Below are 12928 nucleotides of genomic sequence, written 5' to 3' on the forward strand. Positions count from 1 at the left end.
GACCAGGAAACATCCAAGGCCACTGAGCCAGTTACAGGCAAAGCCAGGACTCAGGTTCCAGGCTGTTCATTGGATGCACATGGGCAGGGTCACACGGGAGCCACCACGGTAATATTGGTGATTATCTCCTGAATGCCCTCGTGTTCGTCTGATCTCACCTTTCCATACGCTGCTTGATATTCCTTGACGATCAGCTGCCGCTGTGCACTTGACCTCTCAGCCAGAATGCTGATGAGCGTTTTCTCATCGGTTCCTAAATGAAACGAAAATGATTTTACTCATCACCAACCTGAAGGTGCTCAGAATCTGTCTTGAACAAAAAAAACGACCAATGGTCTAACGCATGCATTTAATTTTAATTCCCAGCTTCTTACCAGGTTGGAATCTTTATTTCTTCATTTGCCTGGGTTTTGGAAAAGGAAGTCAGTTCTATTTAGATAGCTTAGGGGGAAGACTGTGAATCACTGTCTACTCTAATCATCACGGCAGACAGAGGGCAGAGCACAGAGAAACTCCTTCTGAACTAACTTTTTCATCCTTAAGAGGTTCACATGCTGTCTTACATCCTTTTCGCTCTCATCCCTACATCTGCTATCAACATCTTTTTACTCAGAAGAACAGAAATTGACATTTATTGAGGACCTACCACATTCAGGGTACTTTTTAATTCATGGTCCCAGTTGCTATTCACAGGGGCCTAAGCAGTAGGTAGGATTGAGCTGTCCTAAAGATGAAGACACTAACACTTTGAGAATTTATCTCACCTGTCAAAGTCACAGTTTCCAAGTGGCACAGGATAAAGTAAGTCTATGACCCCAAAACATAATCAAAGGTTCTTCAAAATGTCCACAGAACACGGACATCATAAAAAACAAAAAACCATACATGGGTTTCAGATTTCTTTTGCACCAAGATAAATTTATCTTTTAATTTCATCTGACTATGAATCTTCGGAAACTTCCTTTTATTTTTATCTCTGTCTACAACCCCCTCATGCACTTCACACTCATATACATAACCATTAGCTTGTAAACGAGGAGTAACTCCAGGGCAGGGCTCATGGTAGCCTGTCTGGGAATCACTTTGAGGTCACTCTTTCCTGCTAATTACAATGTTAAGATAAACGTTGGAGGTTGTATCCAGTTCACTTGCTACAGAGGAGGACACGTGGGCTGGGAAGCAGTGAGTTGGCTTGCAAGCCTTCAGTATAATTAGAATGGTATAAAAGATCAGTTGGAACTCAGGGCTCAAGTTCTATATAGGGAGCGAGTCTCCACACACCATGAGCTCACATGGCCGTGACAGTGGTGCACAGCCCACATCGATGATCGACAAGAGAAGGTGAGCACTTGGGTAGCTGTTGGGCCTCTCAGTCAAAGACGCTGCCCGTCTGTATCTTCAGTCTTGTGTTTCTCTACAAAGCTAAGGAGTAACTCTGTGAATTACCGTGAGCTCCGGGAGTCCGATCACAAACTCACAATATCTGCGGCAGTGAATGGGCAGTGAATGACTGTGCAGTGAATGACTGGGCAGTGTATGACTGGGCACCTCCAATGGCCCAAGTATCTCAAAACAGTCTGCTCCAGGCAGAATTCACTGCCTTTCCTCTCTAACTTATCTTTCATTCTATTCCATCGATGATATGCTCCAATTCAATGACTACACATGACGCTATACACTCTGCACCTAGATTCCCAACCTACCTACCTACTTGCAGTTACGTGTAGTATGTAAAGCCTGCGGTTTCTCGTCTCTTACTTTGAACACGCCCAAGACCAGTATCTACACCAAGCTGCCTCATGACTCAGAAACTGGATGTGACAGCTCCCCAGTACAAATGCCACTCTGAAACCGACTCTGGACAATGTCAGAACTGGTGACACAAACACCTTCGCAAAGTGAGCCTGAAAGCCAAAATGCAAAAACTCATTAAGAAGCATAATATTAAGAAAGACAGAAAATAGAATTCACTCATTCAGTTGGATGTTAACCTCATGGAACAATCTACTCGACACAGGGCATAAGTAGGGCAATCAAAGAGATAAAAGAAGAAATACTTTGATTTAAAAATAGAAAATAATATAAATCTTAAACACTCAGAAGTAAGATAATATTATACTGACACAAAGTTCTAATAGGATATTTTATGGAATTTCACAAGTTGATCAAAAAGTCATTAACGAGGGCAAAAGAGCAAAGAGAAGTGCTTGCCCCACTATTCAGTAAATGCTGTTATAAAATAATAATAGTGACAATATAGTATTGGGACAGGGAGTGGCAAACAGACAAATGAAACTTAACAGAGAACAGAAAAACAGAGAAATGTGAAGCAGGCAGCATTGCGAATCAGGGCAGAATGGATAAGCGCTTCAACAAATTGTGTGGGGACAATGAAAGATCTATGAGACACAGTAGAACAAAACACCTTTACAAGCCTTACACAAACATCAATTCAACGTAGATTGAAGATCACAGTGTGGAAAATAAAAGTTTAACTTTGAAGGAAATTGCAGGAGAATATCTTTACAATCTCATTATAGAAAAGATATAATAAACATAAATCTTAGAGGAAAATATTAGGAAACTTGATTTTACTAACATTTAAAACTTCTATCCAATAAAGGTTACTATAACTAATGTTAAAAGAAAGTCATAGAATTGGTAGAAGATATTTTTTCATGGCTTTAAAATATAGATGCAATTTAAATGCAGAAACTAGGAAAAAATTCTTGCTAATCACGAAGAACAAAACGCACCTGAAATGGATGAAAACCTATGAAGAAGCACACATGAGAGAGGAAACAAATAAGCAAGGAAAGATGCTCATCTGTCCCAGGAATGGGGGAGGTCGTGGACAGGAGACAGGAAATACACACACACAGAGAATGCTGCAATCCGAGATCACTCTACTGGCCAAACTGGATAGCATTACTGTAGCAAGGATTGGTGAGATTATGAAGCAAGAGGAAGACTCATAGATTCTTGGAAGCAATGCTAATTTCTTATTTTTAATTTACTTAATTACAAAGGGGGAGAGGGAGAGAGAAAGAGAGAGAGAAAATATCCCATCCCCTGGTTCACTTCCCAAATGCCTCTAACAGCTGGGGCTGGGGAGAAGCCTCGGTCACAGCAGGAGCAGGGGACTCAATCCAGGTCTTCCATATGGCTGGCAGGAACCCAATTACTTGAGCCATCGCCCACTGTCTCCCAGTCTGCAGCAGCAGGAAGCTGGACTCAGAAGCTGGATGTGAGTATTGAATCCAGGCAGCAACTGGGCCAAATTCCTCACCCACTCACCCCACTCCCCATTACTATAGTCTATATTTATTTCAAAGAGCAGTTTGGCAAAAATCTAGTTAATTTGAAGATAACCATCCCTTCTAATGCAGAAATTCCAATCCTTGCCGCATTCTAGAGAGGTACTTGCAAATATGCACAATGAGACATACACAGGAATACTCATTACAATATTTTTATGTTGTAATAGAAAAGAATTATAGGCAATTTAAATGTTCCATCAATATTCCCTTCTTATGACATAGTATGTAATACACTACTGTGCAGTTAAAGTTAATGAACCAGAGCTAAACATATTAACATGGATAAATCTCAGAAACATACAATTCAGGAATAAAAACAGACTGCAAAAAGATGTATCCAGAATCTCATGTTTTGCTGTTTTAGAGCGTGCAAAACAATGTGTGCACACACATGTAGTCATGGCATTAAAAGTGTCATGGTAATTAAACTCTGATTAAAGATAGTGTTTATCTCTTGGTAATGGAGTGGGAATGAAATTAAAGAAGAATCTATGGTGACTACATCCATAATGATTTCTTATTATGATTATTATTGTTGGTGATAGTGGCAGTGGTGGTGGTGATAGTTTTTAATATTAAGCAAATGTGGGGACTGGCTTTGTGGTGTAGCTGGTAAAGCCTGTGCTGCCAGCATCCCATTTGGGTGTCAGTTTGAGTTCCGGGTGCTCCACTTCTGATCCAGCTCACTGCTAATGTGCCTGGGAAAGTAGCAGAAGATGGTCAAGTGCTTGGCCCCTGTATCCATGTAGCAGATGAGGAAGAAGCTCTGGACTCCTGGCTTCAGCCTGGCCAAGCCCTGGCCTTTGTAGCCATCTAGGGAGTGAACTAGCAAATGTAAGATCTATCTTTCTTTCTTTTTTTTTTTTTTTTAAATTTTTTTTGACAGGCAGAGTGGACAGTGAGAGAGAGAGACAGAGAGAAAGGTCTTCCTTTTGCCGTTGGTTCACCCTCCAATGGCCGCCGCGGCCGGCGCGCTGCGGCCAGCGCACCGCGCTGTTCCGATGGCAGGAGCCAGGTGCTTCTCCTGGTCTCCCATGCGGGTGCAGGGCCCAAGCACTTGGGCCATCCTCCACTGCACTCCCGGGCCACAGCAGAGAGCTGGCCTGGAAGAGGGGCAACCGGGACAGGATCGGTGCCCCGACCAGGACTAGAACCCGGTGTACCGGCGCCGAAAGGCAGAGGATTAGCCTAGTGAGCCACGGCGCCGGCCAAGATCTATCTTTCTTTCTCTCTGTCTCTCTCCCTCTCATTCTGTAACTCTGCCTTTGAAGTAAATAAATCTTTTTTTTTTCCAAAAAAAGGTAGATGTGATAAATGTTAAGTTTGAATAAAAGTGGGTTCCCAAATGCTCAATCGGACTTGCCCCAAATGGTGGAGTTAGAAATGTGCCAGGGGATTCCAATACAATCCCATCAAGATTGCATGTACCAATGCCATCTCACTAGTCCAAATGATCAATTTCAGTTCACAATTGATCACACTGATAGGTCTAAGAGTCAAAGGGGTCACACAAACAAGACTAGTGTCTGCTAATACTAACTGATAGAATAAAAAAGGGAGAGAACGATCCAACTTGGGAAGTGGGATACACAGCAGACTTGTAGAATGGCAGATGTCCTAAACAGCATTCTGGTCTCAGAATCAGCCCTTAAGGCACTCGGATCTGGCTGAAGAGCCCATGAGAGTATTGTAGGCATGGAAAGCCAAGACACTCTGTCAAAAAAAACAAAAAAAACAAACAAACAAAAAAACCCCCACCTAAATGAAAGGTCTCTGTGAGTGAGATCCCAGTAGAAAGAACGGGCCATCAAATAAGGGGTTTCCTTTCTCTGAAGGGAGGAGAGAACTTCCACTTTGACTATGACCTTGTCTAAATAAGATCGAAGTCAGCAAACTCAAGAGGCTTCCATAGCCTTGGCAACTCATGACTAGAGCCTAGGGAGATTTCTGCTGCCATAAACAAGAGTGTCAAATTGTTAAGTCAACAACAGGAGTCACTGTGTACTTACTCCTTATGTGGGATCTCTGTCCTTAATGTGTTGTCCAATGTGAATTAATGTTATAACTAGTACTCAAACAGTATTTTACACTTTATGTTCTGTGTGGGTGCAAACTGATGAAATCTTTACTTAATGTATACTAAATCGATCTTCTGTATATAAAGAAAATTTAAAATGAATCTTGATGTGAATGGAATGGAAGAGGGAGAGGGAGATGGGAGGGGTTTGGGTGGGAGGGAAGTTATGGGGGGGGAAAGCCATTGTAATCCATAAACTGTACTTTGGAAAATTATATTTACTAAATAAAAGTTAAAAAAAAAAGTGGGTTCCCAATACTTTCTTTAGTTTCACAATTAGAAAAAGAATTCCTAACATTTTCCCAAATTGAATAAGCCAATTTGGACAAACTGAGCCTATTTATTTTCATACTGTAAGTTTGCTGTTTTGCTTCAACATTAAGCAAGGAACTGAGGTTGGGAGGTGGGAGGGGCAGGCATGGGTGTGTGGTACAACAGTTAAGATACCACTCGGAACACCAATGTCTTGTATCAGAGCGTCTGGTTTGAGTCCTGGCTTCGCTGCTTCTGATCCAGCTTCCAGCTAATGTGCTCCCTGCGAGGTAGAGATGATGGCTCAAGTCCCTGACACTCACATGGGAGACCCAGATTGAGTTTTGGCTCCTGGCTTTGGTCTGGCCCAACCTCAACTGCTGTGGACATTTGTGGAACCAACCAGCATATGGAAGCTCTCTCCCTGTCTCTATGCTTTCCAAATAAAATGAAAAGAAATCTTTTTTTTTTTTTTTCAAAGAAAGAAATGGCAAAGCATCACTCACCAATTCCTCTGATTGCTTTCCGAATAGCTTCAGCATCCACTGAAGGGCTAAAGCCTGGGTAATCTCTTACTGTCCCTCGGTGTCCAACCTAGGAGGAAATATTTGAAAGTCCCACTTGTTAAAAATGATAATTACAAGACACAGGTGACAACCCCATCACCTGCACATCCTATCACTTCAAGAGTGGTTCCCAAGAGTCTTCCCTCCCCAAGACACACAGGCTCCATGATATCTACTGACTCCACCATGAGGCTTCTCTTGCTCCTCTTGGGCAACAGATTACAAACCTAAAACACTGGCGCTCAAGAGCACTGAGTTATGTCAATCCTGGTGACTGAGAATATTTGCTTTAAAGTGGCACCTGCAGGGAAGCAACAGAAGAGCTGACATTTCCTGCACCCTCTTTGTCTTCCAGGGGTCACTCAATGCTTTGCAGAAGTAATCACACACAGAAGTAATCATGCTTTCCACACTTCAAGATGTTTTAATTAATGCTGACTGTTGTCCTTGGAGAACCCTGCACTGAACGATCCATAAATGAAAACCCTATTAGGATTGTCTGTCTGTGAGCTCTGTTTAATGGATGTACAACCGTGGCTGATAAATTCCCTTCTGAAAGTTCCATGGACATCACAGATCTTTAGGAAGCACACAGAGGAAAAAAAGGTCATACTACTACTTTTTTATTTGACAGATAGAATTAGACAGTGAGATAGAGACAGAAAGGTCTTCCTTCCGTTGGTTCACCCCCCAAATGGCTGCTACGGCAGGAGCTACGCCGACCTGAAGCCAGGAGCCAGGTGCTCCTGCCTGGTCTCCCACGCGGATGCAGATGCCCAAGCACTTGGGCCATCCTCCACTGCACTCCTGGGCCACAGCAGAGAGCTGGACTGGAAGAGGAGCAACCGGGACTAGAACCCAGTGCCCATACGGGATTTCGGCACCACAGGCGGAGGATTAGCCAAGTGAGCTTTGGTGCCGGCCCATACTACTACTTTTAAATACGTAAATCAGAAACACATCAGTAAGCTGGAAAAGCCCATTCTATGCAAGGAAAAATATTTTTATAATTTCTGGAGAGATGACAGAAAGACAGCCACAAAGACATTGAGAAAAAAAATAAACATGGTATTTCTAAACTCTTCTGAAGAAAAACATGTCTTTACAGTAACAACGTTTTACTTTTGTTTTTTAAACATTCAGTTTTTTTTTTATTTGAAAGGCAGCATGACAGGGAGGGAAACACAGAGAGAAAGATCTTCATCCATTGGTGCAATCCTCCAAATAGCCACAAAGGCCAGGGCTGCACCATGTTCTAAGCCAAGGACTTAGAACATCATCCGGATCTCCCAAGCAGCTCAAATACTTGGACCATCCTCCATTGCCTTCCCAAGTGCACTGCAGGAAGCTGCATCAGAAATGGAGCAGCCAAGACTTGAACCAGTGATCAGTACAGGATGCTGGCGTCATAGGTGGTGACTTGACTCACTGTACCACAACACCGGCCCCCATGATATTTTCTTTTGAAACAGGACTTCCTATCCTGATACTGAACAAGACTGACTCTGTTGTCTTGTATTAATATGGCTTCGTTTAGGCTCCTCTGAAGTGGTTAATATTTTCATGAAAGGACGTTATCTTGTCACATTAAAGTAAGTGGAAAATTAATGCTCTTGCACAGGAAAAAAATGACAGTCTGCTGATTCCATAGATTAAGTAGAACAATCTGTTTCAAAACAATCAAACATTTTTTAATCTTCAAGATTAAATAAACAATAAAATAAACAATAAAAAGTTCTGAAGCTAAAAATACAATGATAAAGTCAGGAAGTAGTTGTGAATATGTGATTGGAAGACATCAAGAAGACATCAATCACTTCAATACAATCTTTGGAGAATTCCCTTTCCCCAAGGCTTAGATTTTATGACTCCACACAGCTAACTGGCCTCATTCAGCTCTACCCATTTATGAACTTCTGTGTGTTTTGTTGTTGCTGTTATGTATTTCTTAATTACTTGAGAAGAGAGAGCGCCCGAGAGCAAGTGAGCTCCCATCTGCTCTTTCAGTCCCCAGATGCCAGCAAAGGCTAGGGCTCAGCTACGCTAAAGCCAGAAGCCAGAACTCAACCCATGTCTCCCACATAGGTGACAAGAACTCAGTTACTTGAGTCACCACCGCTTCTTCCAGGATCTGCATTAGCAGGAAGCTGGAGTCAGGAGCTGGAGCCAGGGATCAAACACAGGCACTCCGATATGGCACTCAGGCATCTTAAGTGCTAGGTTAAATACCTATTCCGATTTCAGTTTTTTTTTTTTTAATTATTTATTTGAGAGATGGGGGAAGGGTGGAGGAGAGCACTCCTATCCACTGGTTCACTCCCCAGATGCTGGCAACAGCCAGGGATGGGCCACGTGGAAGCCAGGCAGGGACCCATCTTTGCTGCCTCCAGTGTCTGTATTGGCCGCAGCTGGAGCCAGGTATACAGGTGTCTTAATCAGCATCTTAACCTGCCCCCGACATTTCTCCAAACTGTCCACCTTCCGTGTCTGGCATTTCAGAAGAGCCATAATAACATTTGAATATTTGAGTGTTTCATGGTGCTAGGTTTTCATGGTGCTAGGCATTTTATCTATGCTAACTATAACCTGCACAGCAGCCCTGACACATAAGAGAGGGTCAACTCACATAAGCAGTACCAGTATTTAAGATGATGAGAAAATCTGCTCAAGTTCACAAGCAAGTTCTGCAGCAGAATCTGAAGGTGAATACCACGTAGACAATCTTATAAACTGCTCCTGGTGTTTCTTGAAATGACCCTCTGTACCACCTGGGTGATATCATAAACTATCTATGACCAGGTCCCACCTAGACAATACTGAAAGAAATTGTTTAGAGATGGAGTGATTCTGTGATTCATGTGATTCTGTACCAGGCAGGTACTGACACGGTCGCTTCTTAATACAAGACAAAATTGTGGCCAGTCTTAATACAAGACAAAATTGTGGCCAGATTCTCACTGTTCCTGAATTATGAAAACTCATGACTTACATTCTAGCTGCAACCCCTTCTCTGCCTTCCACCACCTATGCATCAAAATATGCTGAAATTCCAGGTGCAAATTCTCAATCCATCATGTAATCTTCTGCCTACTAAGAATTAAATGGTAGAGGAATAACTTGTGTAATTAAAAGAAAAAAAAATTATAGATACACCCAGTTTGGGAAAGGGCACGACAATTCCAAAGTGAAACCTTAGTGAAATATTCAGAACAGCTTCAACTATCTAAGTGAATGGTGTTATTGATTAGGTGACTTCAATGAACAGTTTACTTCATTTACCTGTCTAGATCATTCAGAAATATTCACATGACTGAGAAAAAAACAAATGAATGAGCTATTTTAAAACTACCACACATCAGGCACTGAATCAAGCATTCTACAAACATTTCACTCTTACGATGACCTTGGTGGGATGGGTTTATTATCTTCAGCTGACAATGGAGAAAACTCGATCTCATAGAGATCATTTGCTTAGCAGAACTCTGCACATACGGATAGCCCCAGAACTGAAATCCATTTTGTCAGAAGTAAAATGCCTGTGCTCTATACCACAGCACAGGGCCTCACGGATGTCACTGTAGTGGCTCATAAAGTGAGGTGCCTGGAATAGCAACAGCATTCCCTGAGAACTCACTAGAAACACAAATTCTCTGGTTGCACCCACTCCTACTGACTCAGTTGCTGTGGGAATATGACCTCCAGGTGATTCTAATGTACAGTAAAGTTCGAGACCCACTGCTTTCCCTCATTCCAGCTGCCTAAAACACCCAAAAAATGCACAAGCAGGAGAGACCAACATGGTGGAATAGGGAGGGAGTTTACTGCTCTAGTCTAGGGAAAGATAGTTTAAAAAAAAAAAAAAGGCCGGCGCCACAGCTCACTTGGCTAATCCTCCACCTGCGGTGCCTGCACCCCGGGTTCTAGTCCTGGTTGGGGTGCTGGATTCTGTCTTGGTTGCTCCTCTTCCAGTCCAGCTCTCTGCTGTGGCCCGGGAGGGCAGTTGAGGATGGCCCAAGTCCTTGGGCCTCTGCACCCGCATGGGAGACCAGGAGGAAGCACCTGGCTTCTGGCTTCAGATCAGCACAGCGTGCCGGCCGTAGCGGCCATTTGGGGGGTGAACCAATGGGAGGAAGACCTTTCTCTCTCTCTTACTGTCTAACTCTGCTGTCAAAAAAAAAAAAAAAAAAAAAAAGGAGAGAGTGCACCCTCAGGGAGAGTGAGGCAGAATACTGCAGCAGAAACTCCATGCAAATTAGAAGGACAGATCTATGTGGAGGGCATGGACACACACAGCTCAGGACCCCAACAGCAGAGAGCTTCAAACCCGCTTTGGGGAGTGAAGTGAGATCAGTCTGCAGCAGCCCAAGCCACTGGTGATAAAGCTACAGGAAGATCCTGGTGTGAGTCCAGCTTGGAGCCCAGCGGGGGATGGGGTACCTGCCAACCCAGAAGGGAAAAAAAGGTAGAATGTTTCTCTCTCCTTTAGCCCCCCCCCCCCCCCCCCGGGAACCGGCATCCTATAACTAGCCGGGGTGGGGGGGGTGCCATTTGGACACACATTAACAGCTGTGCCAGCTGTGTCTGCATGCCCAGCAACCAGCCAAGAGGAGATGCCTGAGTCTGGCTGGGAGAACTGAGAGGGACTGGGTGCTCGTGACTGTGGGAGCCTTGTGTGCTGGGACTGTGAAAACACTGTGGCTTCGTGTAAGGGTGCAGGGTGTGGCTGGGTCTCTGAGCAGTCACTGTGGGCAGCTCCACATGCTTGGGGCTCCCTGATTCCCTGGTGAGGGTCACTGCTGCAGGATCTGTGCTCACACTGAGGGCTGCATGGATTCTGTGTGTGGTTCTTGTGGCAGTGCCAACAAATATTATACCCACTAGGGCTACCAACTGGGCATTGGTCTCCTGGGAGAAGAGGTGAGCATGAGACTATGCCAACAGAGCAGATAAAACCTCCCCTCTGATTAAAAAAAGAAGAGATTTACCATTCCCAATTTGGGTGTCACCTTGGACACTCCCCTCACCCTGGAGCATTGAACAGAGCTCCCTGGCCACACCCAGCACATGCCTCTGGGTATTCACTGAAAGAGCAGAGACTCCACTAAGCCACAGAGGAATAGTCCAAAGATAAAAGCCGTCACATGGAAAAAAAAAAAAAGTATGTCCACAAATGCCTAAAAATAAACACAACAATTCAAGAAACAAGAAAAGGAAGACAACATGATGCCCCTAAAAGAACATAAGAACACTTCAATACTAGAATGTGAAAATGAAGAGATTGAAGAAATGCAGCAATGTAGTTAAAAACCTGATTGTAGGATTACTTAGAAGTAATCAGAAGCAAATACACAAACTAAAGAAATCCATACACAACATGAATGAAAAGTTTTCCCATGAAATCGAGATTTTAAAGATAAATTAAAATGAAATATTAGAAATGAATTACATTTCTTACATTTCAGAAACCCTATAAACTAGGAGAGAATAGTGAGATGATTCCAAGTCTTAAGAGAAAAAAATTGTCAACCCAGAATACTGTACCCTGCAAAGCTCTCAATTATGAATGAAGGTGAAATAAAGACCTTCCACAACAAACAGGAATTCAAAGAATTTATCACCACTCGTCCATCCCTGCAAAAGATGCTTAAGGATGTGCTACACACATAAACACAGAAACTTGAACATCCTATGAAAGAAGGTGAAGACAGAAAATCAGAAAATCTCCCAGTGAAAGTACAAAGAAAATCTAAAGTAAACAATAGGAATATTTATGGAAAAATGGCAGGGCCAAGTCCTTACTTATTTATTTATTTTTTTGACAGGCAGAGTGGACAGTGAGAGAGAGAGAGACAGAGAGAAAGGTCTTCCTTTTCCGTTGGTTCACCCCGCAATGGCCACTCCGGCGGCATGCTGTGGCCAGCGCACCACACAGATCCGAAGCCAAAAGCCAGGTGCTTCTCCTGGTCTCCCATGCGCATGCAGGGCCCAAGGACTTGGGCCATCCTCCACTGCCCTCCCAGGCCACAGCAGAGAGCTGGACAGGAAGAGAAGCAACTGAATGTAAATGGCCTCAACTCTCCAGGTAAAAGATACAGACTGGCTGAATGGGAAAAAAATATATATTTTTTTGCCTACAAGAAATACATTTCACCAACAAAGACACAGGCAGACTGAAAGTGAAAGGATGGAAAAAGTTATTCCATGCTAATAGAAACCACAAGTGAGCTGGTATAGCCATCCTAATATCAGAGGAGCTAGAATTTAACACAAAAATTGTTAAAAGAAACAAAGAAGGGCACTATGTAATGATCAATTCAACAGGAAGATGTGACTATTATAAATGTATTTGCACCTAATTACAGGGCACCTGGCTATTTAAAAGAAGGTTAATGGATCTAAAGGGAGACATAGACTCCCATACAAGAGTAATAGAGGACTTCAATACCCCACTTTGAGCAATGGACAGATCAGTCAGACAGAAAACCAGCGAAGAAACAACAGTTAATCAACGCTATGGACCAAATGGACCTAACAGATATTTATAGAACTTTTCATGCCACAGCTGCAGAATATACATTCTTCTCAGCAGTGCACAGAACTTTCTCTAGGATAGACCACAGGCCAGGCCATAAAGCAAGTCTCAGCAAATTAAAAAAATCAAAATCACACCATGCCTCATCTCTAACCACAATGGAATGAAGCTGGAAATCAAC

General features: G+C 43.1%; 1 protein-coding gene across 3 annotated transcripts in view; it reads right to left on the bottom strand.

The window, feature by feature from the left end:
• The window catches only part of ANXA3 (annexin A3), a 63920-nt gene that overhangs the window by 32482 nt on the left and 18510 nt on the right, over positions 1-12928 (bottom strand). For all 3 annotated transcript variants that reach the window (XR_009866568.1, XM_062198619.1, XM_062198618.1), the window contains exons 3-4: positions 6156-6243; positions 159-253 (exon numbers count right to left, since the gene is read on the bottom strand). Coding sequence is in view for 2 of the 3 variants with exons in the window: in XM_062198619.1 (XP_062054603.1) it covers positions 159-253; positions 6156-6243 (183 nt within the window). In the remaining variant the exon portion in view is untranslated. The remainder of the gene's footprint in view (positions 1-158; positions 254-6155; positions 6244-12928) is intronic.

This window comes from Lepus europaeus, chromosome 8 (genome assembly GCF_033115175.1).
Source record: "Lepus europaeus isolate LE1 chromosome 8, mLepTim1.pri, whole genome shotgun sequence".
Taxonomy (NCBI): Eukaryota; Metazoa; Chordata; class Mammalia; order Lagomorpha; family Leporidae; genus Lepus; species Lepus europaeus.